Source organism: Peromyscus maniculatus, chromosome X (assembly GCF_049852395.1).
Source record: "Peromyscus maniculatus bairdii isolate BWxNUB_F1_BW_parent chromosome X, HU_Pman_BW_mat_3.1, whole genome shotgun sequence".
Lineage (NCBI taxonomy): Eukaryota > Metazoa > Chordata > Mammalia > Rodentia > Cricetidae > Peromyscus > Peromyscus maniculatus.
The window spans coordinates 4,484,976-4,511,139 of NC_134875.1; the positions used below are offsets into that span (position 1 = coordinate 4,484,976).

General features: G+C 38.4%; 1 protein-coding gene across 1 annotated transcript in view; it reads right to left on the bottom strand.

The window, feature by feature from the left end:
• Positions 1-554: 554 nt before the first annotated feature.
• Positions 555-26,164, bottom strand: part of Pasd1 (PAS domain containing repressor 1) — a 41,668-nt gene continuing 16,058 nt past the window's right edge. Inside the window, 15 exon segments of the mRNA XM_076562292.1 lie at positions 555-1,153; positions 2,943-3,111; positions 4,077-4,165; positions 4,253-4,390; positions 5,139-5,288; positions 6,309-6,742; positions 9,596-9,647; positions 11,942-11,947; positions 12,649-12,736; positions 16,601-16,752; positions 18,242-18,289; positions 18,291-18,373; positions 19,452-19,601; positions 20,799-20,858; positions 20,861-20,909. Coding sequence (XP_076418407.1) covers positions 1,046-1,153; positions 2,943-3,111; positions 4,077-4,165; positions 4,253-4,390; positions 5,139-5,288; positions 6,309-6,742; positions 9,596-9,647; positions 11,942-11,947; positions 12,649-12,736; positions 16,601-16,752; positions 18,242-18,289; positions 18,291-18,373; positions 19,452-19,601; positions 20,799-20,858; positions 20,861-20,909 — 1,776 coding nt within the window. The 3' untranslated portion in view covers positions 555-1,045.

Genomic DNA, 26,164 nt, shown 5'->3' on the forward strand with positions numbered 1-26,164 from the left:
TTGCCTTCCAAAAGACATGGGATGATTTCTGGCAGGATTATTCATGCCCCTGACCCCTCCCACTTCCACCACTGTGAAGACAGTAGGGGATATATTCTCCTTGGTGCTAGACCAATGAGCAAGATCAGCTTTTAGGCTACAATGCTGAGGAGATGATCCCTGGAGCACACTGGCCAGCCAGTCTAGTCTAATTGTGAGCTCTAGGTTCAGTGGTAGACTCTGTCTTAAAAAGTAAGATGGAGACAACACACACACACACACACACACACACACACACACACACACACACACACACACAAAGGCAAATCAACCAAACAAAAAAGCTGTAGACAGGAGAGAGGAGCCTATATTCATAGCCAAACAGGAGGGTAGCTGCCACTGGCCTCTGTGAGTTTGGCAAATAGGTTGATATGCTAGGGACAGGCACCACATGAGATGTTTAGCTCTAGAACATGGGTTCTTCATCAGGATATAAGCATGGGTCCATCAAGTCAGTAATATTCCTAGGATCTCAAAGTCAACCACACAGACACAAGACTTAGAGTAAAGCACAGTGTTTATTAAGCAAAGATGTATCTTATTTTGAGCAGATATTAATTTCTCACAATTGGATACCTATTTAACACATGTTACCCAATGTAACAGGGTTATAGGGCTACAGAAGAGAGGTAGGAATAAATCAAGATCAAGACCCCAGAATTTGGGAAGAGGACATGGTGGAATGGCTTTTTCCATATTGCAAACTGCTGTGACATTTTTTATTTTGGCAAAAAATTCCCCTGAAATTCTGTCCATTGAAGTCAGCTTGCCACATGAAATAGCATGGGGCAAGCAGGGGCCAGTGAATACTTATCACACCCAAAGTTGTTTGCTTCTGCAGCATCATTTCCAATAAACTGACTATGCTTTAAAAATAACTACAAACTCAATTTGTGAATAGAGAAAAAAAAACCCACCTACCCTCTCCCATAAAGGGACTCTGCCCATTTTGTATGTCCCTTTCCCACACAGACAATGGTGGTCTGTCCTTTGCTTCATCTTCCCCTCATGGATGAGGATCGATGTTCTCTTCAGCCGGAAAATAACCAGAATTTTCTTGACCAGGGGGAACAAAATGTGGCCCATTCTCTCTTTGGTAGTTAGAAGAGGCAAGCTGAAAAAAGGGGGAGGGTGAAAAAGTAAAACATTTTGCTATAGTTCTTTGGCCCATTTTGTGGGGATGGGAGGATCCCTTTATTTCAAGCTAGGGAGCAAATGACAAATGCCTTTGCTGAAGGGACTTAAAGGGTGCTAGCAGGAGAGAGAGAACTGGGAAAGACATGAGGCCTGTCCCATTCTTTCTTCAGCTGCTTCTTGGCATAACGGTAGTCCTGAGACCTCAAAATTTCCCTTTAAGCAGCAACATATGTGTCTAGCCCTCAACTTTTCTGCAACCAGGCCTAGCCAAAGTCCACCTTTAGCCTTGGACTTTCATTTCTACATTTACACAGTGGAAGGAGACATGTCAGCTCCCACCAGGGAGTGGAGGAGGACAAGCACAAAGGCAGGGTTACCAAGATGTCAGTTGTAGGACTCTTTTCTGACTCTATTTTGAAATGATACAGGACCTAGTAAGTGAAACCAAATGAGGTGAATGAGAAAAAATGGAGGTGTTGAGCTTCAATCTTGGCAGAAAGCTGAAGACCAGGGTAGTCAGGGCAGGAATGACCAGAGAGCTGAGTCAGAGTATGGCTTCACACTGAAGCCCTCAATGCTCCCACTCTACCTCTCTTCCAATGAGAAAGCTATCTGAAACCCTACCCTCACTGGCCAGCACTATCAGATCAAGTTGGTGATAACTCTGACTATTAGGGTCCCATTCAAGGGTGTCATTGTCTTGGTAAAAGGCAAAAAAGGGGGTACTATTGAGGTCTACTTTGCTAATAGGTCCATCAGACCATTTGCTCATTTTGATCTCTGTTTAGGCAGTTCCTCATAGGGACCCAATTTCTGGTGGCACTGATGGTTCAGTTGGTCAAGGCATGTATTTGAGAATATCACACATTAAGCTGTTTGGAATTTCTAAACATTTAGAATGTCTAATCATTCTTTTAATTACTATTTTTGTTTATGGTAAATTGTGTTGTAGGATGAAAACACTTTTTTATGTGTTGGTAATTTGTTAGATTGATTATTTCTGTTCCTCATAGGGCTAGCTGGGACTTTACATGAAGAGCTAATTCTTCTGTGTTGTTGTCATCTGGACCAGCTTTTATACTGCAAGCCCAGCCCCGACAGATAGTCCCCAAGTATGTCTGCCCTGTCTAACATAAGGAACCTCATAGATGAATGATAAACACATTCAGCAAAGGGAACTTTAGGGATTTTCTCAATATAATGAGACATACCCAAGGTAGGACCTAGACTGTATTGCAGGATTATAAGATCTGTAAGTCCAGAAAGGAATCTAGACTCAGCAATGAGTTTGGCATTAAAAATGAGGTGTGGATCACTTTGATTAGGTAATCTATGCTGTGGAAGACTGAAAGTTAGGTTGTATTTATGAACCATACATGCAACTCAGTTATACAAGGACCCAAGTAGACAATGATTTTACTCAGCAGTGAGTTCTACCATCACATGTATAACTTCCTTCAAACTGATAATGCTTTCTAGTCTGTGTTTCAAACACAGAGCATATTCCTGAGGCGTCCTCCTTATGAAAAAGAGGCCCAGAATCCATCTTGATCCAAAAGTAAAAAGCTATAGGATATCTCTATCATGTCCATTTTCTTTGTCTGTAAAGCCAAGGGTTGTTGACCCGTACTAAATGATAATTCTCTATAATGTGGCTCATGGCATTATCAAAATTATTATTTCATCTATAGCTGCATGAAATTTTCTGAGATACCCAGGCCAGGTATGTTTGAGTCACGACTTTCAGATGATTGGGGATCACTTACATGTGACCTTGATGATGGGTGTTGTGACCTTGCAGATGTGTGATTTGTCCCTGCCAGAGGTTGAAATGTCACTGCTACTGTTTGATGTGGCACTGGTGTTGTTTGACGTGACCTTGTCAATGGGCGATGCAGCAGTGGAGGAGTATGATCAGCATGATCATCCCAAAATCTGTAAAAGAAGAAATCTGGAGCAATGACATAGGTCAAAGAATGATGGGTCATGAGAAATTCTTCCGGTTTTGAGTGCGTGCTTTGTACACATTTGTTTTCATTTATACTTGCCAAGATAAAAGGAACATTGATGCCAAGATAAATTATAGTCAAGTCACTTGTCTCACCTGGTTTCTTTTGTGTCATATAAATAGTTTCACCATGACTGTACTCTCTGTGTCCTTGTATATGCCATTGCATCTGACTAAAAAAGACTACGTCAGGGAGTAATACCTGCAAGGCACATTTCCTAATATCAGGTCCAGGGCTCTTCCACAACCAAAAGCTTGGGAAATTCAGAGAATGATATGGATTGCAAAGCCTTACCAAAGACCCTGAATCTTCATTTTAATCCTTTTTAAAGCAGGCTCTGATGATGAGAAATGTTACAAAACTTGATACTGATCCACTTCACATGTCAGAGTCACCACATGTAAGGGCAGATGGAAATACACATAGCTTTTTGAGACTCTGCTTCAGTAAGACAGCATTTCTTTAAAAACACTTATCGAACCTTAAGTATATGCTAGAAAGAGCCTTTTCTTTCTGGTATTTGAATGAGAGAAATTATTACTGGGCCTTTATATGTTGCCTGTTCACAGAATGTAACAAACATCTTACATCTATTTCCCTGATTTTCCTCGTCAATGCCTTCATTCCAGAGAAGTTGAAGAATGGACATGAAATTAACAAGTTACTCAGCCATGGTCAGTAAAGACTTCTCTGCAAACACCCTGTGCTGAGAGTATGGACTTGAGCAATGAAGCCCAAATGATTTCAAGGTTTGTATGTGAAATCTCTAGCCTTTAGGCTGTCTTATCTAGTCTTTCTGTGTGGAAGACCCTCCATTTCATCAACAGATACTGAGATAGGCACTATATAGGCAGGAACAGTGGCCTTTTCCCCAATCCATCTGTCTCTTACCTCTGTGTCTCATTTAGTGGATACTCAGAGTTATCAGTTCCAAAGAAATTAATGGGAAGTGGTGCCAGGTCATTAGTAACAGTTACCACCTGCACAAAACCAACAGTTATTGTAAAAAGATACAGGTATGCCATTCATCCCCTTATCAACATTTTAGGCTCTGACTACTCCTATACCTGATCTCACAGTTGATATACCTGATTTTCTTGTTCTTGCCCCATTTGTTGCTGTGTCATAGTCCGTTCATATGGTAAATTATAAAGCATCCCACTATGTTGAGCCAACTCATATTCACATTGTTTTCATTCCCTTTCCTGCAGGTATTGATCCATCAGAAACAAACATAAAAATACTTTGATGCCTAAAAAGCACCCCCAGAAATGAACAACATTCAAATGAATCCCAAAATAATGGAAGTCTGGTCTCTGTGGATACTGGCCTATGGGGACTACTGGCTGCTTTAGCAGCACACTAGTCACAGTCATGTGTGGGAGGCCAGCTCTCACCTTTTAAAGGGTTCCTATGAGGAGGAGAGAGGAATAAGAAACTTTTAGATAGAAAGATAGTGGAGAGGAGACAGAAAGAAACACAGGATAGATTCAGGAATGGACCAAAATCCACCAGCCCCTTCTGTTTCTTCAAAAGGGCTTTTTATAACAGTGCCAAGGGGCGGGACAAAAGACCCCCCCCCTTGCTAGATCAAAGCACACCACACAGCCAAGTGTAGACCCTTCCAAACACCTGGTAACCATGCCTGTGGCCCAATCATTCTCCTATGCAGTCCTGCTGAGTAAAGCAAGCTCAGATCTCACTAGGAAACCTTTGTGGGTCTCCACAGACACGCCACTGGGTTACAGACTTCTGAGAATCCAGAACACCTGCACAAGCATGTGTATGTCATTGAGCCTGTATTCAGTTCTACTTTGTACAGATATTTTTAATTCTCTGGGCAATTCAATTGCAGCCTATGGGGTAGGCTAAACAAGTAAACCAAGCCAATCAAACTTCTTATGCAAATGGAATCGCCTTTCAGTTATAAAAAGTAAAATTAACTTTCCATACCTCTTCTTCAACCTCTCTGTAAGAAGGTGCTTCCTCATGGAAGGATCTATTTATACTCAAATCATAGACTGGTGTTCTCACCCATGGGCCACAGAGTTGGGCAAACCTTTCCCCTAAAAGTGGACGCTGGAGGTGAAGTGGTCTTCTTCGCTGTATTTGTAAAGACACAAAAATTACATAGGTATTGCTGTTAGTACATGCTTTTCCTTAGTGCACAGAACACAGAAAACATGGAGAAGTATTGTTCACCCAAGGCCAAATATTTAGAAGCCACACTGGCCCCTGCTAAGACCTGGCTGGGCTCTTCTCAGCTCCTGTACACAGCCAGATTGCAGAACCATAACTGATTATTTCAGGAATTTAAAACCATATCTGCACTAAGAGTTTAATTGTGTATTAACCCAAAAAAGAAAAAAAAACAAGACATTTTATCATAAGGACTTTTTTCTCTTTCTTTCTTTCTTTCTTTTTTTTTTTTTTTTTTTTTTGGTTTTTCAAGACAGGGTTTCTCTGTGTAGTTTTGGTGCCTGTCCTGGAATATGCTCTGTAGACCAGGCTGGCCTCGAACTCACAGAGATCTGCCTGGCTCTGCCTCCCAAGTGCTGGGATTAAAGGTGTGCACCACCTCCACAAGGCTTTTTCTTTTTCTTTCTTTCTTTTCTTCCTTTTTTTTTGGTAAGGACATTATTTTTAAAGGATAAATGTATTCACATGGATTTCCTAAATAGTTCAAAGAAATTTCATGGTATTCCAGAAATCCCTGCAAGGCAAGAAGGCCTTTTCAAAAACAGAGACATCAAGGCTCAGGAACTTGCCATTGTCACACTGCTGGGGCTAAACTGAAATGTCTGTCTTTTAGCTTTTAATTTTATGAAGATTGCTTTGGGCATTGCAGAAGGAGTATCTGGTTTCTATTCTTGTTTAAAATGTTATACCTATACAATATTCTAAACTACTAAAAATAAAAAAATCTTTAATAAAAATTTACATGTTGTCTAAAAAGCAAAAATTAAAATAATAATAAAAATTATCTATATCAAACTAAACCAAAAAAAAAACATAAAAAACTAACCTAAAAATAAGTAATAAATTACAGAAAATAAAAAATATAAACTATACTAAATATAAAGACACATTACTAATACAAAGCTCTTCACCATTCAGATTTACCTCAGTTACAATACAGGCTGGCAAATCTGTGCGCACCCTAGGTTCCACCATTGCCTCTGGGCGCACAGGCTGTACTACTGTGCTCAGACACTTTGCGGTTGTCTCAACTATCTTTTGATGTCCTTCTCTTTGGTCCACTATGGGTTTTTGGATTTTAGGGCCTTTCTTAACTTCAATTTCATCTACTATTACACAGTGATCTTCATCTGAAGAAGCACCAGGAACTTTATCAATAACATGCTCTTTGGGATTAGAGCCCATTGCCTCTTCCAAGGGTTTCTTCACATCCTCATCAGTGCATTCTCCTTGTTCTGGGGAGGCCTGTTTTTCCTGGCTGTCGTCCATAAGAAATTTTGGTGCTACTTCAAATTCCATGTCCACGGGCTCTAGCAATTTCTTTGGATCTATCACAGAGCCTTGTCCAAATGTAGAAGCTGAGGAAGGAAGCACAGATGAGAGCATGAATATAACTGTAAAATTTGCCAGGTTTACATAAGACAGTATGGTTTAATTTCATGATTAAGAATGAGATGTGCCAGGTACTAGGAATCATTTGGATAACAGTATTTTTAAAAGCCATTCATATTTGAAAGTAAAGGACAAGTAAAGTATGTCTGAATTTCTGTCCACCTCCCAGTTTACACTGGTGCTTAAATCCAGCCCAGTTGTTAGGAACCTTTCATGGCAACATTTTTTGGGCTCTACTTCAGAATATTTGGTGTCCTCCAAATAATAAAGCTGAAATAAGTTATAGATCACTCTGTAGGATGTTGCAATACACCTTTGCTTTAATAGCTGAGTAAAACAACTTGGAAGACAATAATGAAGAATTATGGCATCATTTTGAAAATCCATTTGACATGCTTTCTATATGACCTAGTAGTCTCACAGTCAGGAATTTACCCAAGCAAACTTAAAGTTCCACACAAAACTTTTGGGAAAATGTTTGTAGTAACATTATTCAGTATCGGCAAAACCTTGAATGCAACCCAGATGCCCTTCCGCTGATGGATAGACTAAAATCCTGTAGTATATTCATAAAGTGCAATAAAAGGAAGTGGATCATTGTTTCCTCTTGTGACATGGAAAGTTGCTAACTGTACATTTCTAAGTGAAAACAGCCAGATGGAAAAGCTTCACATTAGAAATAGGCATGAAACCCAGTGGTGTTTTGCTTATGCAATGTGTGGCATCAGGGGGATCAGAATAAAATGGTTAGAATTTCTCTCTTTCATTCATTTTTCTCTGTACTGTTCTTTCAAGTCAAATTATTTTATTTTTTTTGTGTGTGTGACAGGGTCTCATGAATCCCAGGATGGCATTGAACTTATTGTGCAGCCAAGAATGGCCTTGAACTCCTGATCCTTCTACCTCTACCTTCTGAGTACTGCATTGAAATTTTTCTCTAAGTCCAAAATTATTTCAAAATGAAAAAAAATACAAAATATAAACATCAGGATCAGGCAGAGTGACCCACCAGGCACCTCCCAACTGCTCTGTGAAACTTCAGGATGCACACCTCACCACAATGCTATGGATACAAGCAAACTGCCCTTCAACCATTGTATTAGTTTTAGATTCTCCTTTTTAGTCATTTTGGGAAATTCTAGTTTCTTGATAGTTTCAGTGTTCAGAATTTTGACTAAACTCTTCTATTATCAAACACTTCCAAATCACTTTTGAACCTTAATAGTATATTTGCAACTTTCTGTTACCAAATGAAGAAAATCAAATAAATATCAGCAAGCCATAGCAAGGGACCCAGAATTTTCTCAATTTCAACATTTGTTGCTAGATATTGGTATGTGTTCTTTTGACTGGAATCGGTTGGTTTAACAGCAATGAATATAATTCCACAGAGCAAACTTACAAGGTAAATCCAGATAAGTGGGTTAAGAGCAATTACTGCTCATATAAACGTAAGAAATAGTCTCTCTCTCTCTCTCTCTCTCTCTCTCTCTCTCTCTCACACACACACACACACACACACACACGTACAGACACACACACACACCTTTGTGCTGTTTTCAAAGGATAGTTTGGAATAGAGCTCTGAAATTTACAGAAATAATGGAAGTGTTATTACTAAAAACTATTTAAACATTAAAACTACATCTGGAACTGAGAAAAAAAGAATAAAATAAAAGATTAACCACAATACATAAAAATTTCATGATATAAATCTCTACAATAAGATCCACATGGTAAAAGGATATCTGTCCTTTTCTCAAGTGTTGCAGTTTTTTTGTACAGTTGTGTAATTAGTACTTTGTTATTGAAACACATAAAAGGAACAGCAGTATTTTTGAGGAATTAACCCATTCCCACCCCCACCCCCATTAAAATTTTCTAGCAAAACACATGCCTATAATTCTATCATCCCAGCACTCAGGAGTGGAGGTAAAACGATTGCTGTGACTTCTAGGACAGGGTGAATTATACATCAAGACTCTTGTCTCAAAAAACAACAAAAGCATGTTGCGGCAATAGAGTAGACTCCATGGACACAAACGATAAAACATTATTTATTCAAAGACAGGTCTATCACAATGTTTACAGTATTAAAATCAAAAGCAAGTGAATAATACTAATTTAGCAGGAAGGAGGGAAGTCTGCACATATCTTGCCAGGATTTCTAAAATGTGTAAGAGCTTTGATTGCTTGAATCTATGAGAAGATTCCTACTTTATTGCTCTGAAATCATCATCTGAAAAAAATTACAGAAAATGAGCAAAGTTGGACTTGACACCTGTGATTTCACACCATTATAACCCACACCCTATCTTTATTTTAAACTTTGCAACCATCTCAAAGATCATCCCATTTATTTATTCCACATCCAAATAGCTGGTTGTACCTACTTGGTGAAATTGATGTTGCTGCTGAAAATTCTGTGGATGAAATGCTTGTGGTCAATGCTTGTGCTTATAACTACACTTACACTTGTGCATGTACTTGATTGAGATGGTATCCTGACCTGAACTAATTCAAATGGCATTTTTCTTTTCTTTCTTTCTTTCTTTCTTTCTTTCTTTCTTTCTTTCTTTCTTTCTTTCTTTCTTTCTTTCTTTCTTTCTTTCTTTCTTTCTTCTCTCTCTCTCTCTCTCTCTCTCTCTCTCTCTCTCTCTCTCTCTCTCTTTCTTTCTTTTTTTTTTTTTTGAGACAGGGTTTCTTTGTGTAGCTTTGCGCCTTTCCTGGAACCCACTTTGTAGACCAGGCTGGCCTCGAACTCACAGAATTCTGCCTGCCTCTGCCTCCCGAGTGCTGGGATCAAAGGCATGTGCCACCACCGCCCGGCTCAAATGGCATTTTTCGAGTGGCCGGTCGAATATCTACAATCTCAACCGGAATTTCCAAAAGAAGATAACACATTTCACTAACCAGATAGAATAAAGACACAAATCAATGGAAATACTGGCAGGAACCCAAACTTTAGACATACTTTTAAACATACTTCAATCAATTGAAGAGCCAACACAAAATCCCATATATATCCTTTAAAATATTGTTGTAAGTTACTAAGCTTCAAAGACGGTACCAAAGGGACAGTAGCCACTTGGCAGTGAGTTTTTCCCAAGTGCCTGAACATGCAGAGTGTGCTTCAAGCAAGTAAAAGCCAAGTAAGAGACGATTAATGTTTTAGGTTGATTAAATGGGATGGTATCAGTAAGAGTATTTTGGCTGTAGAAAAGGAATCCATTGCTGTCAGTTTTCCTTGTTGCTTGTGTTTTAGTCAAATGCTAATTTAAACCACTTGTGGATGCTCAACTTGGAATCAGGCTAATTACCAAGAAACTAGCCTTAAATAGAAAGTTCTCTAAGATTAAAATGCAATTTAATTGGGACTGGAGAGATTTCTCAGTGCTCAACCACACTGGCTGCTCTTCCAGAGGACCTGGGTTTGATTCCCACCAACCACATGGTGGTTCATGACCATATGGCAAATGGGAGTTTTTGCTCTCTGTGGAAGCCCAGCATTGCAAGAGTGAACAGAACAGCCTGTTTTTCAGCATTATAATGGTATATAAAACAGCCTACCATTAGCTTAGAATGTACTAAAATCAAAAATTAAAAGATTTCTACAAATAATGTATACATGTGTGTGCATGTGGTGTGTGTGTGTGTGTGTGTGTGTGTGTGTGTGTGTGTGTGTGTGTGTACGTGTGGGTGCTTGTGCACATGTGAACCTGCATTTGGAAGCTACATGACAACCATAGGTGTCGAGTTTCTCACTCAATCCAAGCTAGTCTGGCTGGACAACAAACCAGAGATCTGCCTGTCCTTGCCTCTTTAGCACTGGGATTACAAGTGCACAGCATCATGCCATTATGTACACCATACTGAGGTGGGTTCTCAGGATAATTGTAAGTCATTGTCTTTGCAAGGCTAGCACTTTATGGACTAAGCCATCTCCTCAGACTTGCATGGTCACTATTTTGATGATCTTCAAAAAGTAAAAAAAAAAAAAAATCATGCCAGACCTTGCTTGATAATTTAGGACTTTGCATATTTTATTCCTAAAGAGTGGTATAGTTCTATTTCCTTCATAACCTGATCCATTTTGAATAGCACATGGATGGCTCTTCATATGAAATGTGTTCATCAATCAAATCCTCTTCATCTCTGCCTAAACATTTAGTTTGGTTTCATGGAGGTGGTTGGTTTGGTTGGGTAGGGTTGGCTTAAGACATAGATCTATAGCAATTTTTCTTTTAGAATCTTGTTTCTTGGATCATATGAAGCATTTCAACTTCAGGAAACAGGAACAAACTGACTGCTTAAGTGCCCTCTTATTTGTACTTAATGCAATATTAGAAATATGGCAATCTTTTCATTACTTAGAAAGATATTCTGTTTAGCTAATATTAGACTGCCATTCATCTTGCTCAGTGTCATTTTGTTTAAAGTTCAAGTTGAGTTTTTTCTCCTCTCTGTCTTCTATATCTCTATTTCGTCTTCTATCTAATTTCCTCTGTTTCATACTTTTCTGAACAAAATGCTAGGTTCAGCATAAGTACTTCTTTGGAGGCAGAAGCTCTTACTCTGTTGTGCTTGTGTACAGTATGCTAGGTCAGTGCTTAACACTTGGCTACAACCTCAGGCTGGGAGTATGATATTTACATATAAGCCCCTTCTTTTAAAAGGGCAGTTATTTATTTTATTTCACATGGACAAATGTGTTGATTTTGTGGTCCGTACACCATGCATGTGCCTGGTACCCACAGAGATCAGAAGAGGAAGGCTAGGTTTTAGATTTTTATTAATGTCTATTCCTAATGGATTCACTCCAGTAAACAATGAATAATGAATAATAACAATGAAATGCCTTAAGGAAAGGATAGGAACAAGCAAAGCTAATTAGGGATCAGTCTGAAGTTTCCTCATAGAGCCCAGTGCAGCAAACAGATCAATAGACTCCCCTACACTCCCCCCCACCCCCGTCTCTGTGTTTAAGTACATATGCCTCTAAATGACACTGGGTATCCTTGTCTATTACTATCTTATTCCTTTGACCAAAACATCTTACTGAACCTAGAGCTAGGGCTAGAACTCAGCAAGCTCCAGCAGTTTTCTTGTCTCCACATTCTACAACAGTGGTTCTCAAATAGTGGGTCATGACCCCTTTGGCAAACCTCTATCTCCAAAAATTTTGCATTACAATTCATAACAGTAGCAAAATTATAGTTATGAAGTAGCAATGAAGATGATTTTATGGTTGTAGGTCACCACAACATGAGGAACTGTATTAAATGGTCACAACATTAGAAAAGTTGAGGACCACTGCTCTACATGGTAAGGGTTACAAGTATGAGCAGTTACTCCTAGATTTTTATGTGGGTGTAGGGGATTTGAATTTGGGTCCTCATGCTCACACAAGAAGCTCTATTACCCATCAAACATCTCCCCATGCCTTGATAATTTTTTGTGTGTGTGTGACAAGGTCTCACTTTTCAGGCCAGGCTCTCCTGGAATGCAATATGTAGCACAAGCTGTCCTGAAATTTGCAGTCATCCTCTGACCTCATTGCCCCAATATCTAGCATTACAGGCATAAGCCAAGATGCCCAGCTTTCAAACTTTCTTTACAAAATACAAAGTAAACACTTTCAATTATGTCTGAAAAGGAGCTTAGCTTGATTGTTCTCTAAGTTATCACAGGGACTATTCTAAGCATGGCTATTACTTACAGTAAGAAAAAAGCATAGTATAGGACATTGCCATGCTCACAAGACAGTTACTGAAATGGAAGTCTTTCTATGTTGACAACACATATTAACTAAATAATAGCATTAAAGGGATAAAGGCACAGGGTTCTACTTAATGGATGTTAATGTACATACTTCAGTGACTGATTCAGGATGTTCCATATTCAAATATTTAGCCTTGCAATTTCTTTGAATTTCATTCCTCTTGCATCGTTTTAGAAGCCTTAATAAAGTCATAAAGAAATCATTACCAAAATGTGTTTTGTGTACTGGCCAGGAAGCTTCCTCTCTGCTGGCTAGCTTTCCTCGTACAGGAAGGGTTATATGGGCTGATGGAGGAAAAAGTCATCAATGGTCTTACCAGCTGTGAACATTGTGATCAACAATAATGACTAGCATGGCAAGATATGCACATGTTTACAATAGTAGCATGAATGCTATGGGGACAAACAACCCATTTCTGAATGGATTGAAGGATCCACCACAGGAAGAATACCACATGTCTAGTACTACAAATCTGACCAAGGACACAAAGCTGAGGAGCTCACCAGCCACAAGGGTGAATCAACTTGCCATTATTTTGCTAAATAACATAGTATCAAACTGCCCTCTAAATTAATATCTTTATGCCCATGGATTAGTGTAGCACTCAGAACTCATCAAAGAAGTTTCTTTGTGCAGTATTCAGTGGTTAACATAGAAACTCACAACTGGTCAAAGTGCAGAGAATAAATGTTACTGTAGTGTTTAGTCCTACATGGTAAATCTATGATCCCCTGCCACACAAGGCTTCGGGACTATTGCAGAAGGCAGGGCAAGCAGACTGTAAGAACCAGATATCAAGGATGAAACAGTGTCATCTTGACCATGACAGGATCACTGCACTCATGAATTCACTGCAGTGGTATGGCCGGCATGAGATCTATGTAAGATCAGGTCAGTCAACATTCTAGAATGGAGTGGGGAGGGACTCATAAGCCTCTATCCCTAATTTGGGAAGCTGTTGACAGTTGGTGTTTTCTGGGGAAGGAAGCATCAATTTTACTTAAGAGTATGACCATTGGTAGGCTGAACAAGCTTTACTGGATGGCCTCAAATCCATGAGTATGTAGCCAGCACAAATCAGACTCAGTGGAATATATATATATATATACATATATATATATATATATGTATATATATATATAGAGGCCATGAAGTTGTGAGAGGTAGGGGTGGAATGTGAGGGAATGGATCTAGGAAAAATTAGGAAAAGAAGCTGGGGTGAGTGTTATCTAAATATATCATGTGAAATTCTCAAAGAATTAATAAGAATATTATATTAAAATCTGTTTTATATTATGATAGATAAGTATGGAAATATCATAATGTAAACCCACTACTTTGTATAATGTAAACCCACTACTTTGTATGATTAACTTTAAAATGTACTGTGTCTTAGCATTGGAGGTGTGATTCAGTGGAAGAACACTTAGCCAATATGTGTAAAAGCTTGGTTTTCCTTAACATTCTAAAACACACAGACACAAAAAACAAGGTTTTGTTTGAGAGGCCACACAACAGAAAACTCCATCACTCCAAAATGTAAGAGGCTGAATTATGTTAATAAATAAGACTTTAAAAAACAAAAACAAAAAACAAAAATAACCTAACAGTAAATGCTGTAAATGATACCTTGTAAATTCTGAGTGCATTCAGAGGAGATAAAACAGAAAAAGGCCAATTAATGAGTTATTGCATGCATTTGCATATATGATTTGGACATGAAATGTTTAATAATTATTCTTACTGGTTTGATTTCCAGTGTGAAATAATTTAGATATAAACAAAGTCAGGTATTATTTACAATATCTAATACTTAAAATTCTGAGACAGCAAACATGCACACACACACACACACATATGTGTGTGTGTGTATATGTACATATATACACATATTCATATTGATTTTCTTTTCCTTTTTTTTTTTTTTTTTTTTTTTTTGGTTTTTTAGAGACAGGGTTTCTCTGTGTAGCTTTGCGCCTTTCCTGGGACTCACTTGGTAGCCCAGGCTGGCCTCGAACTCACAGAGATCCGCCTGGCTCTGCCTCCCGAGTGCTGGGATTAAAGGCGTGCGCCACCACCGCCCGGCTCATGTTGATTTTCTTTTGGAATCAGGATCTCAAGGTATCCCAGACTGGCCTTAAACTTAGTATGTTACCATAGAATACCTTACAATTGTAATCTGGGGGCTGGAGGGATGACTCAGCAGTTAAGAACACTGGCTGCTCTTTCAGAGGGCCCGGGTTCATTTCCCAGCACCCACATGGCAGCTCACAACTATCTGTAACTCCAGTTCCAGGGTATCTCACACCCTGCTCCGGCCTCCATGGGTACTGCATACATGTGGTGCATAGACATACATGCAGGCAAAGCACCAGACACATAATTTTTTTTAAAAAACTGATCTGCGTGACCCCACTTCTCGAGTCTGATATAGGCACTTAGTACTAACCACTCCAGGTTTATGCTCTGTCAACTGAGCTACATTCCCAGCCCCAGAGCTTTTTTAGATCAAATCTACTTTTCATACAATTAAATTAAAGCTTTTAATTCAATGATTTCTGGCACATTCAGATCATACAATGATTGGAATAATTTTAGTTCCCTTAAGGTTTTTAGTCCTTTTGTATTTACGTATTTATTTATATGCTGGTGACTGAACTCAGGACTTTGCAGTTGCCAGGCAAAGCACTAAGATAAATCCGCAACCCAAAGAGAATTTAAGTACATCCTCATATCTTAGGGAAAAAAAAAACTATACTGTTCTATCAATCATTCCCCTCTGTCCCCATCCACACACAATACCTGGCCCGAGGCAACCACTAATCCACTTTCAGTCTCTGTACAGTTCCCCGTTGTGAATTTACGGATGAACAGAATTCAAAAGTCTGTCTTGGCTGGTTTCTTTGCCAGCTACGGGGGCTTCGGGAGCTTCTGGCTGCAAGCCGGAAAGAGAACTGTACTAGACCCAGACTCCTCCTCTTCCTCATTTTAAACCAATCACTGAAGACTGAAAACTTTAAGTCTTCTCCGACTTTTTCTCAACTCCGTGCCTTAGCTGCAGAATATTGCTACTTTTTATCCATCTGTTCCCAACTGTGAATTTTTTTAAGGTAGTAAGCAACCTGGTACTTCTGGGTCTCCCAAGTACTTCAGATGTTAATCTATCTTTCACCTTAAATTTACTTGGCTTGACAAAATTGTCTTAAAGGGTAAGCTTAGGGTTTTCTTGAAACCTTAAAGGAACTTTTTGCCTTCAAATTGTCTTGCAGGCTGTACACAGCGGCACACACCTTTAATCATAGCAGTATGGAGGCAGAGGCAGGTGGATCTCTGTGAGTTTGAGGCCAGCCTGGTCTACATAGTGAGTTCCAGGATAATTCTGAGCTACTGATTCTCTTCCTCCATATCTCAAATGCTACCGTGTCTGCTTTCAATATTCCTATTGTTTAAAAAAATATTCATTTTGTGTGTGTGCATGTGTTCATTCATGTATGTCACTTGTGTGAAGCATTGAAGAAAAGTTTCAGGAATCAGGCCTCTATTTCCACCATGTGGTCCCAAGAATTGGGCTCACATCCTCAGATGTATGTTGTGTGTTTTTTTCTGTCATTTTTCTAGGATAATTATTGGACCAATCTAGAAATTAATGCAACAGACACTGGTTACATGAACACTTACATACATTAAAATACACAGATCTGGAAGCTGGAAGTGGTGGTGTACACAAATGCACACACAAATAGATAGATAGATAGATAGATAGATAGATAGATAGATAGATAGATAGACAGACAGATAGATAGACGGATGATGGATGGATAGATAGATAGGCAAGAAAAATCTACAATTTTCAAGATAATTAAACATTATAAAAATTATAAATAAAAAGGCAGTGATCTGTATTCTGTGGGAAAACTATGAATTATAGTAAATGATGAGGTAGGTTCAGACCAACAAATTGGTCATTTTAGATTCATTAAAATCTTTAGATGATCTTTCTATTGCTTTTGTTTTAATTACTTACAGCAATGATACCTCTTACCTGTGATGCTCTACATTATTGTCATCATCTGATTCAACAGAATGTTCCTGAAGAAAAATGAGCATATTGGTTTCCATTGTTATCATTTTGGCATTTTTGAGAGTCAAACCTATAGCCTTGTACAGAGCAGAGCTACACCCTCTCCCAGCACCCTAATTGGCAATTAAATGTATCTGTATAGTAAAACTTACCTGACATTTATCACATACATTACATATTCAAGTTACAACTGATCCACATGTTAGTGTGAGGAAGACACTGGGTTTACAGGTATGAAAACAAGGTATACACATACAATGGTTTAGCCCAAGACTAGTAGATCCAGAAGATGAATTTCACTTCTACTCAAGTTCTCACTATTTTATACCATCATACTGTAAAGGCTCTTCTAACCACTGTCCCTCCATTCTCTCAAGATATGTTTTCCAAAATGTCCACTGATATAGAAACAATATCCTAGAGGCCCAGAGAGAAAAACTGGAGGAAATCACAGAAAAAAACTTCCTGGTGTCATGATGGAGACTAGTGGGATATGGTGAACCAAATAAGATTTGTTTTCTCAGAAGAGCAAGTAAATCTTGGGACTGAGTCCTACACTTTAGAAGATAGTATTCTCATGGCAGATGATGGAATTCAGGTCCCAGAGGGTTAGTACAAAGGAAGAATGAATGAATGAGGCAATCAAATCAGATCAACTTCTTTCAGTTTTTTCCCCTCTACATCTTTCCTTACTGTCTTCAATATAAAGAAGTGATTTATTCTAAAATTGAATGTAGGAATGATCTACTATGCCATCACAATATGAAAAAGAGCTCCTCATCTGGGCTACCAACACGGCCCAATCTACAATGTTCTAGTCCTGCCTGTATCTGCTGATAGTGTTTCCATTCATCTCAATTCCTGGAATATTCATCCCCATGACTACAATCAATCCAGACCTGCCATCCACACATCTGGTTAGCTCCATTCTTGTTTCTTTTTGCTTCAAGATCCACCTATAAATCAGCCTGGTGATTTCAGTCCATATCATACTATCCCTCTGCATTCTAGTGTATTTAGCATAAATCCAATATGCATTAGTACAGATAGAGAAGTTCTGTACAATCTGTCCCCTGCCTGCCTCCACTATCCCCTTACTATTTTCCCCCTATTTGAGTCACATAACTAATTGTTTCCCTTCAAACTCTCCAAATTGGGGTCAAGGCACTCTCTGCACAGATTGCCTTTGTTACCATCCTTGGGGTCCTGTATTCCAAACACAAATCACCAGCTATCCTACCAACTCTCACCCATATGACATTTTCATCAATGCTTTGTTTATTGTCTGCCTCTGTGTATTCCCCCTGGAACTTACCACATTATCTGGGACATGAGAAGTATCCCATGTTATTGAAAGAATAAACTAAAGGAATTTCAATCTACCATTTGGATTCTAAAAACTAGCTTTTCCTTTGAGAGGTAAAAATCCTTTACAATCAACTAAGAGGAAAAAAAAACAGCTGCTGTTACATGGAACTTCACTTTCTAACAGAACAAGTTGTTCTTTCTTTACTGAGTATCAAATGTTTGTACACTGATTCCAGAGGCTGAAAGTGAAAATGATGCACCCTTCAAAGTGGGAGAAACAGACAGCATACTCACTGATTCAGCCTTTTTACAAAGAACAGAAATGGTTCCCACAAGATAGTACTTGTTGCTCCCAAAGCAGCCTTGGAGTTGATGACAAAATGTTTCTGCTATTTGGACCATAGTTTCCAAAAAATACAAATGACTCTAAGGGTGATAGACACAATGGCAATTAAATTAAAAGTTATACTAGATAAGCAAGGATATACTTGTTATACTAGATAAAAGTTATACTAGATAAACAAGTGCCACATCACAATGCTATTTACTATCCCACTGGCATTTTTCAAGATTGGGAGCCATGGGATTTTCCCTGTCTTCCTTCCCTTCCATCCCAGTTTCCCAGATAGTCACAACCAAAATATGAGACACTCATAGTGAAAATCAAATGTGAATTTGTACTTATGTCAATCTTTTCCTGTTGCCCTATGTATTGTTGTGGTAGTCTCTACAAGAAATATGGTGTGTGTGTGTGTGTGTGTGTGTGTGTGTGTGTGTGTGTGTGTGTGTGTAAATGTATATGCATCTACTCAAGTGTCTTTTAAAGATATTTCAACTTTAACTTCCAAGAAACATGAGAAGTCTTTTAACAAGCATTTGAGTACCTAAGCCTTACCTCTGATTATGTCAGATGTTTTATGGCTCCAAAGCAGTTAATTTTAATTATGTATGTTGATTTATCAGCTTGCTCTTCCTCAAAAATTGTACACCAGGCCCCATAATACACATGACATAAATGTGGAAATAGTATAATGTTTATCTATTGAAAATTTTAGAGAGATGACAAATTTCTTACCCCATATTAGTGTACAGAACTTTACTGTATATATTTGTCTTTGATAGGATGCTAGAATTCTAGACTCCAGTTAAGCCAATCTGTGGTATGATTTACAAATAACAAAATTCATTTTGAAGTTTGGGTATTCATGGCGTTCCCTTTAAGTTTGGCAGTGCATTAAACATTTTTGAATAGGTTTTAAATTTTATTTTGTTTCGTAAGAGGAGACAGCCATCCTTTACCAATGTAATCCACCATGTTTCTCTATGGCCCCAATTTATAAATTTCACTATTATTTTTTTAATGTCTAATAGATGTAGCCAGAAATTGTCAGTGTAGGGGTATCAAAGATTTTGTAAATACCAATAATACAAAAACATGTATGCTAACAATTAGGAATCCACCACTCCTGAACATCATTTAAGAATCATTGGCTAGGTTGCTTACCATCATAATCACCCTCCAGGTACAAGATGAATTTTACATACTCATATGTGTCCCTCCCTTTATACATGTCCCTGTAATCACATGTATCCTGAGTATCCTGGCCTGCATTTCCTTTTCTTACATAGCAGCAAAATTCAATAACGTTGCCAGCTAAAGAGAGCAAGAAACAAGTAAAGGTGTATAGTCAGAGGGATTATTTCAGATAATGAAAGTCTTCCTTAGTCAAAACATTTTTTTTTTGTTGGGGAAGAGCTTCTCCATCTAGCCCTGGCTGTCCTGAAACTCTCTCTGTAGACCAGGCTGGCCTCGAACTCACTGAGATCCGGATGCCTGTACCTCCTGAGTACCGGGATTAAAGGCGTGTGCCACCACACCTGGCTCAAGACAACATTTTAAAGAACACAAATTTCTTTCCATGAATGCTGATACTCACAGGGCTACCATCTTCAGAATAGGGTACTAGCCAGAATATAATACACTGATATTTATATAGCACTACTCCAATTAGAGAAATACTGCTGTAATTAGGGTTTAGGTAAAGAACAAGACAGAGCTGGGGATGACTTTTCAATAAAGAATTTTTATTAGTTCTTTAAGAATTTTATATATGCATGTGTATATATTTTGATCATGTTCATATCCCACTCCCCCTAGCTCTTCTTAGATACAGCTCCACATCCCTACTAATTCCTTCCCAACTTTGTACCCCAAAAGCCACACAATTCCAATTTGTGCTGCCCATGTACTTCTGAATGTGAATCATCGACTAGAGAAGTGGTTCTTCTAGTCGATGATTCTCTAGTCAACCTGTGGGCTGCAACTCCTTTGGGGGACAAAAGATTCTTTCACAAGGGTCACCTAAGACCATCAGAAAACACAGAAACATTTATAATACAATTCATAACAGTAGCAAAATTACAGTTATGAACTAACAATGAAAATAATTTTATAGTTGGGGTCACCATGACATGAGCAACTGTACTAAAGTGTCACAGAATTGGGAAGGTTGAGAACCACTGTATTAGATCATTTTCAGCCTGCTAGGAGCCACATCCTTGAAGAAAACCCACTTACCTCTTCCAGTATCCATCAACTGTCACTAGTTCCTCAGCTGAGGGTGAGGGCCCATGAGCTCCTCCCCACTCCCCCACAGGAGAGAATTTTTTAAATGTTAGAAATGAAGTGTTTGATACTATAAGCTATAACCTTAAATGAATACATGATCAGCAGCTATAATGACTAATTTTTTAAAAAAAAAATTACTAAGGGGTAAGAAAGCAAGAAATTATTCAATGGAATGTTACTTGTCGCTCAAAACCTCAAATTAAATTAAAACAAAATAAAAGCATGTAAAGATATCTGACTTTGCCAAAGGAAGATTAAGAACGACCTTCTGAGATATTTCTTTTTTTCTTCATCAAGAAGAATATTTAATAAAGTCTTCCCCACAATATCTTCCTGGAGAGAAGGAGAGAGAATAGATTTTGCTTTCTATACTAATACTATTAGTATGTCCTGTCTCCTTACCACCAGTGAATTTAGCTCTGCCCTTGACCATTTATGGCTATAGGTACTGTGCTTCAGTCAGTTTTCATTACCCTTCAGCAGTTACTCCATGCTACAATCCATTCTGGATACAGTTTTCCTGTACATTATTTCCCTCAAACAGTTAAAATCTTCCCTAGCTATCTCAGAGACCACCGACGCTGTAATCATCACCATGTGTTCTTTCCCTCTGTTCTATGTGCCTTGAAAAATCTCGGCTCTTCTTCCATAGTGTCGTCTCAGATCTTGGTTGTTGTCTCAGAAACTGAATGAGTATGGGAAGCCCCCACACAGCTGTACCTTTCTTTTACTGGGCACATTCTCATTCTTCAATGTGAATCCTTTCTCTTTTGTACCTTCCTTACACTCTCAGATCTACATTTTAATCTGGCATTGTTCATTTTGGTGGAAAAAGCTCAATTCCCAGTACCATAAAAAATACTTACTTTTTCAATAAAAATGTTTTCATTGGTTCATTTATAAAGATACAATTCAAATACCCAAACTAATTTATCTCTGATTAATCTGGACTTTCATTGATTTTCCCATCCAACAAATGATTAAACAATCACCTCACAGACACTGTCTAAATATTTACACACAGTGCACCTTCATTATTCCCTACAAAATGAATTACTCTCCATTTTATTTGTGATTGTTGTTCTTTTCATTGCACCACAACTGCCTCAAATCCAACTTTTACCCATCCTACAAAATGTGCTACTGAAACATTTTTACTTATAGACATTACATATTAAGTAGCTAATGTTTTTGCAGGGAATAAATATTATCAAAGATGAACATTACATGAATTATAATTTCCATGAGTGCAATAATAATAAAGTATGTCATATACATGCAAAATGTGCTAATGAGCTAGAAGTAGATTCATTCTTGTAATCTCAGGACTAAGGACACTAAGGCAATTGGAATGCCCTGAGTCTTAAAACCAACCTGGTCTACATAGGGAGTTTCAGGGCAGCCTGAACTGTAGAATACTACCTTATCTTGGTAAAAAAGAAGATAGACAGAGAGAGAGAGAGAGACAGAGACAGAGACAGTGACAGAGAGACAGAGAGAGCAATCAATATCAATTTATTTTGAATGTTAAATGTTTTTTTCTTTAAGAAATTTTTTATTCATTTTATATACCAACCACAGATCCCCATCTCATCCTCCAGTTCCCCCTCAGCCTTCCCCCCCAACTCACCCCCTATTTCCTCCTCATAAAAGGTAAGGGCTCCCATGGAGAGTCAGCATATTATCGTACATTCAGTTGAAGTAGGACCAAGCCACTCCCCCTGCATCAAGGCTGTTCAAGGTGTGTCCTACCATAGGTAATGGGCTCCAAAAAGCTATCTTATGCACTGGGGATGGATCCTGATTCCACTGCCAGACCAAGCTACACAACTGTCTCACTTATGCATAGAGCCTAGTCCAGTACCATGCAGGCACTACAGCTGTTGGTCTAAAGTTCTGTCAATGTAATCTATCATATAAACAAATTGAAAGAAAAAACACATGGCCATCTCATTAGATACTGAAAAAAACCTTTGACAAAATCCAACACCCCTTCATGATAAAAGTCTTGTGTTATGGGATGTCTTTCTGTATGCTTTGAATATGTGTTAGTAAATAAAGCTACAGTGGACTATGGCAAGGCAGCTTAGAGGCAGGCAGGAAATCCAAGCAGATATACACAGAAAAGAAAGGAAAGGAGAGGGGGATGCCCGCTGTCACCCAAGGAGAAGCAAGATGTCAGCAGACTGGTAGTGCCAAGGCCATGAGGCAACTTATAGATTACTAGAAATGGGTTAAATTATAACAGCTAGCTATCAAGAAGCCTTCCATAGGCCATGCAACTGGTAATTAATATTACACCTCTGAATAATTACTTTAAAAGCAGCTGAGGGACTGTGGGGCTGAGCAGGACCTGAGAAACCTTCTGGATACAGTTTTGGAGAGACCAGGAATACAAGTAACATACCTAAACATAATAAAGGCAACTTACAGAAAGCCCGCAGTCAACATCAAATTAAATGGAGAGAAACTCAAAGTGATTCCACTAAAATCAGGAAAGAGGCAAGGCTGTCCACTCTCCCCGTATCTATTCAATATAGTACTCAACATTCTAGCTAGAGCAATAAGACAACAAAAGGAGATCAACAGGATATAAATTGGAAGGAAATAATTTACACTTTTGCTATTTGCAGATGATATGATAGTATGCATAAGTGAAACCAGAAACTCTACCAGGAAAGAATTACCTTCAGTAATGTGGCAGGATAGATTAGCTTAAAAAAATCAGTATTTCTCCTACATACAAATGATAAATGGGACAAGAAAGAAATCAGAGAAACATCACTCTTTACAATAGCCACAAATAATATAAAATAACTTGGGTTAACTTTAACTAAGTAAGTGAAAGACCTATATGACAAGAATTTTAAGTCTCTGAAGAAAGGAATTGAAGAAGATATCAGCAAATGAAATGATCTCCCATGCTCATGGATAAGTAGAACCAACATAATAAAAATGACAATCTTACCCAAAGCAATCTACAGATTCAATGTAATCTCCATCAAAATTCCAACATAATTCTTCACAGACTTTGAAAAAACAATGCTCAACTTCATATAAAAAAAAACAGGATAACTAAAACAATCATGTACAATAAAGCAACTTCTGGAGGCATCACCGTCCCTGACCTCAAGCTCTAATATAGAACTATAGTAATAAAAACAGCTTGGTATTTGGCATAAAAACCGACATGTGGATCAATGGAATCGAATTCAAGAACCTGACATTAATCCGAACACCTATGAACACCTGACTTTTGACAAAGAAGCAGAAATTGTACAATGAAAAAAAAAAAGTATCTTCAAAAATGGTGCTGGCATAACTGGATGTCAACATGTAGAAGATTGCAAATAGATCCATATCTATTACCATGCACAAAACTCAAGTCCAGGTGGATCAAAAACCTCAACATAAATCCAGTTACACTGAACTTGATAGAAGAGAAAATAGGAAGTGGCCTTGAATGCATTGGTACAGGAGACCACTTTCTAAATATAACACCAGTAGCACAGAGATTGAGAGCAACAATTAATAAATGGGACCTCCTGAAACTGAGAAGCCTCTGTAAAGCAAAGGACACAGTAAATAAGACAAAATGGCAGCCTACAGAATGGGAAAATATCTTCACCAAGCCATATCTGACAGAGGGCTGATCTCCAAAATATAGAAAGAACTCAAGAAACTGAACATCAAAATACTGAACAATCCAATTTAAAAATGGGCTACAGAGCTAAACAGAGAATCCTCAATGGAAGAATCTCAGATGGACAAAAGACATTTAAGGAATTGCTCAACATCCTTAGTCATCAGGGAAATGCAAATCAAAATGACACTGAGATACCATCTTACACCTGTCAGAATGCTAAGATCAAAAAGACTGAAGACAGCTTATGTTGGAGAGGATGTGGAGTAAGGAGAACTCTCCTCCACTGTTTGTGGGAATGCAAACTTGTAGAGCCACTTTGGAAATCTGTATGGCAGTTTCTCAGAAAATTGGGAATCAATCCACCTCAAGACCCAGCTATACCACTCTTGGACATATACCCAAGGAATGTTCAATCATAGCACAAGGATGTTTGCTCAACTATGTTTATAGCAGCATTATTTGTAATAGTCAGAATCTAGAAACAACCTAGATGTCCCTCAACTGAATAATGGATAAAGAAAATGTGGCACATATACACAATGGAGTACTACCCAGCAGAGAAAAACAATGACATCATGAGGTTTGCAGGCAAATCGATGAAACTAGAAAATATCATCCTGAGTGAGGTAATCCAGACTCAGAAGGACAAACATGGTATGTACTCACTCACAAGTCGACATTAGATGTAAAGCAAAGGATAACCAGACTGTATGTTAACTTTTTAAATTTATATAAAAAATCAAAAAATTCAAAATGTTATGCACAACAAATATGATGTAAAATATAAAACAACAAGAGGTGTCACTTACTCTTTCATTAGTAGAAGAAGGAGGATATCATCATAAATAGAATTCAGAGAGCTGGAGATTAGCTCAGTAGGAGTTATGCTCACCTAGCATGGGCAAGGCCCTGCTTTCAATTGCCAGTAATACACACACACACACACACACACACACACACACACACACACACACACACACACACACACATCTCTGCTAGATATGTGCTGGTTAATATCTGTAACCCCAGCATTGTAGAGGTAAGGTAGGAGGATCATCATGAGTTCAAGGCCATCTTGGGCTGCAATAAGAGTTATAATCAATCACCAACTGAAACAGTGGACATTAGCAATTGACCCATGTGCATGTGCATACACATACATAAAAATAGGGAGGACAATGAGGAAAGGAGGGAGGGAGGGAAGGAAGGAGGGAGGGAAGGAAGGAGGGAGGGAGGGAGGGAGGGAGGGAGGGAGGGAGGGAGGGAGGGAGGGAGGGAGGGAGGGGAGAGAGACAAAGATTAGTCTCATCTTATTTTTTTCTATCTCTGGCATTCAGTCTTATTACACAAGGCAGAAAGTTCAAGGTACTTAAAGTTTATGAAGCAAGAAATAACAGTAAAGTAAATGAGAAGGTTTTCAAAAGCGAAATTAGGATATCTATTTCAAAATACATTCTGTTTGACAGTTTGGCCTCAGTCATTACACAAGAAGAAAAGAATTTATACTGCTCAGTGTTATTTGCTGAGAATTTTGGCAAGAAACATGTTTTGTTTGCATGCTAAATACACATCAGAAAAGCAGATAAGGCCCAGGGATGGGTAAGAGCCTCTGCAGGAGCCCCAGGTTGGACACAAAGGCCAATCTTCTGCAATGCCATGAGCTCCTTTCTCTAAACTTCTCAAGCCTGAGAAACTCTTCCCGTGACAAACTTTATGTATGAAAAGATCTGTTTGCTTAAGAACTACCCAGGAGAATGACTCTATGTAACTTCTCAGCTTTTAATTGATTGTAAAAATGAATAACAATTAGATTTAGTGAAAAGGCACATAAAATAATAAAATAGTGCCTCAGGTACACTTTCTTGACCCTGTCTGATAAATATGCCATAATTTCATTCCCTTTTACTGTTTATGTAAAAAAAAAAAACTTTTATTTATGTAT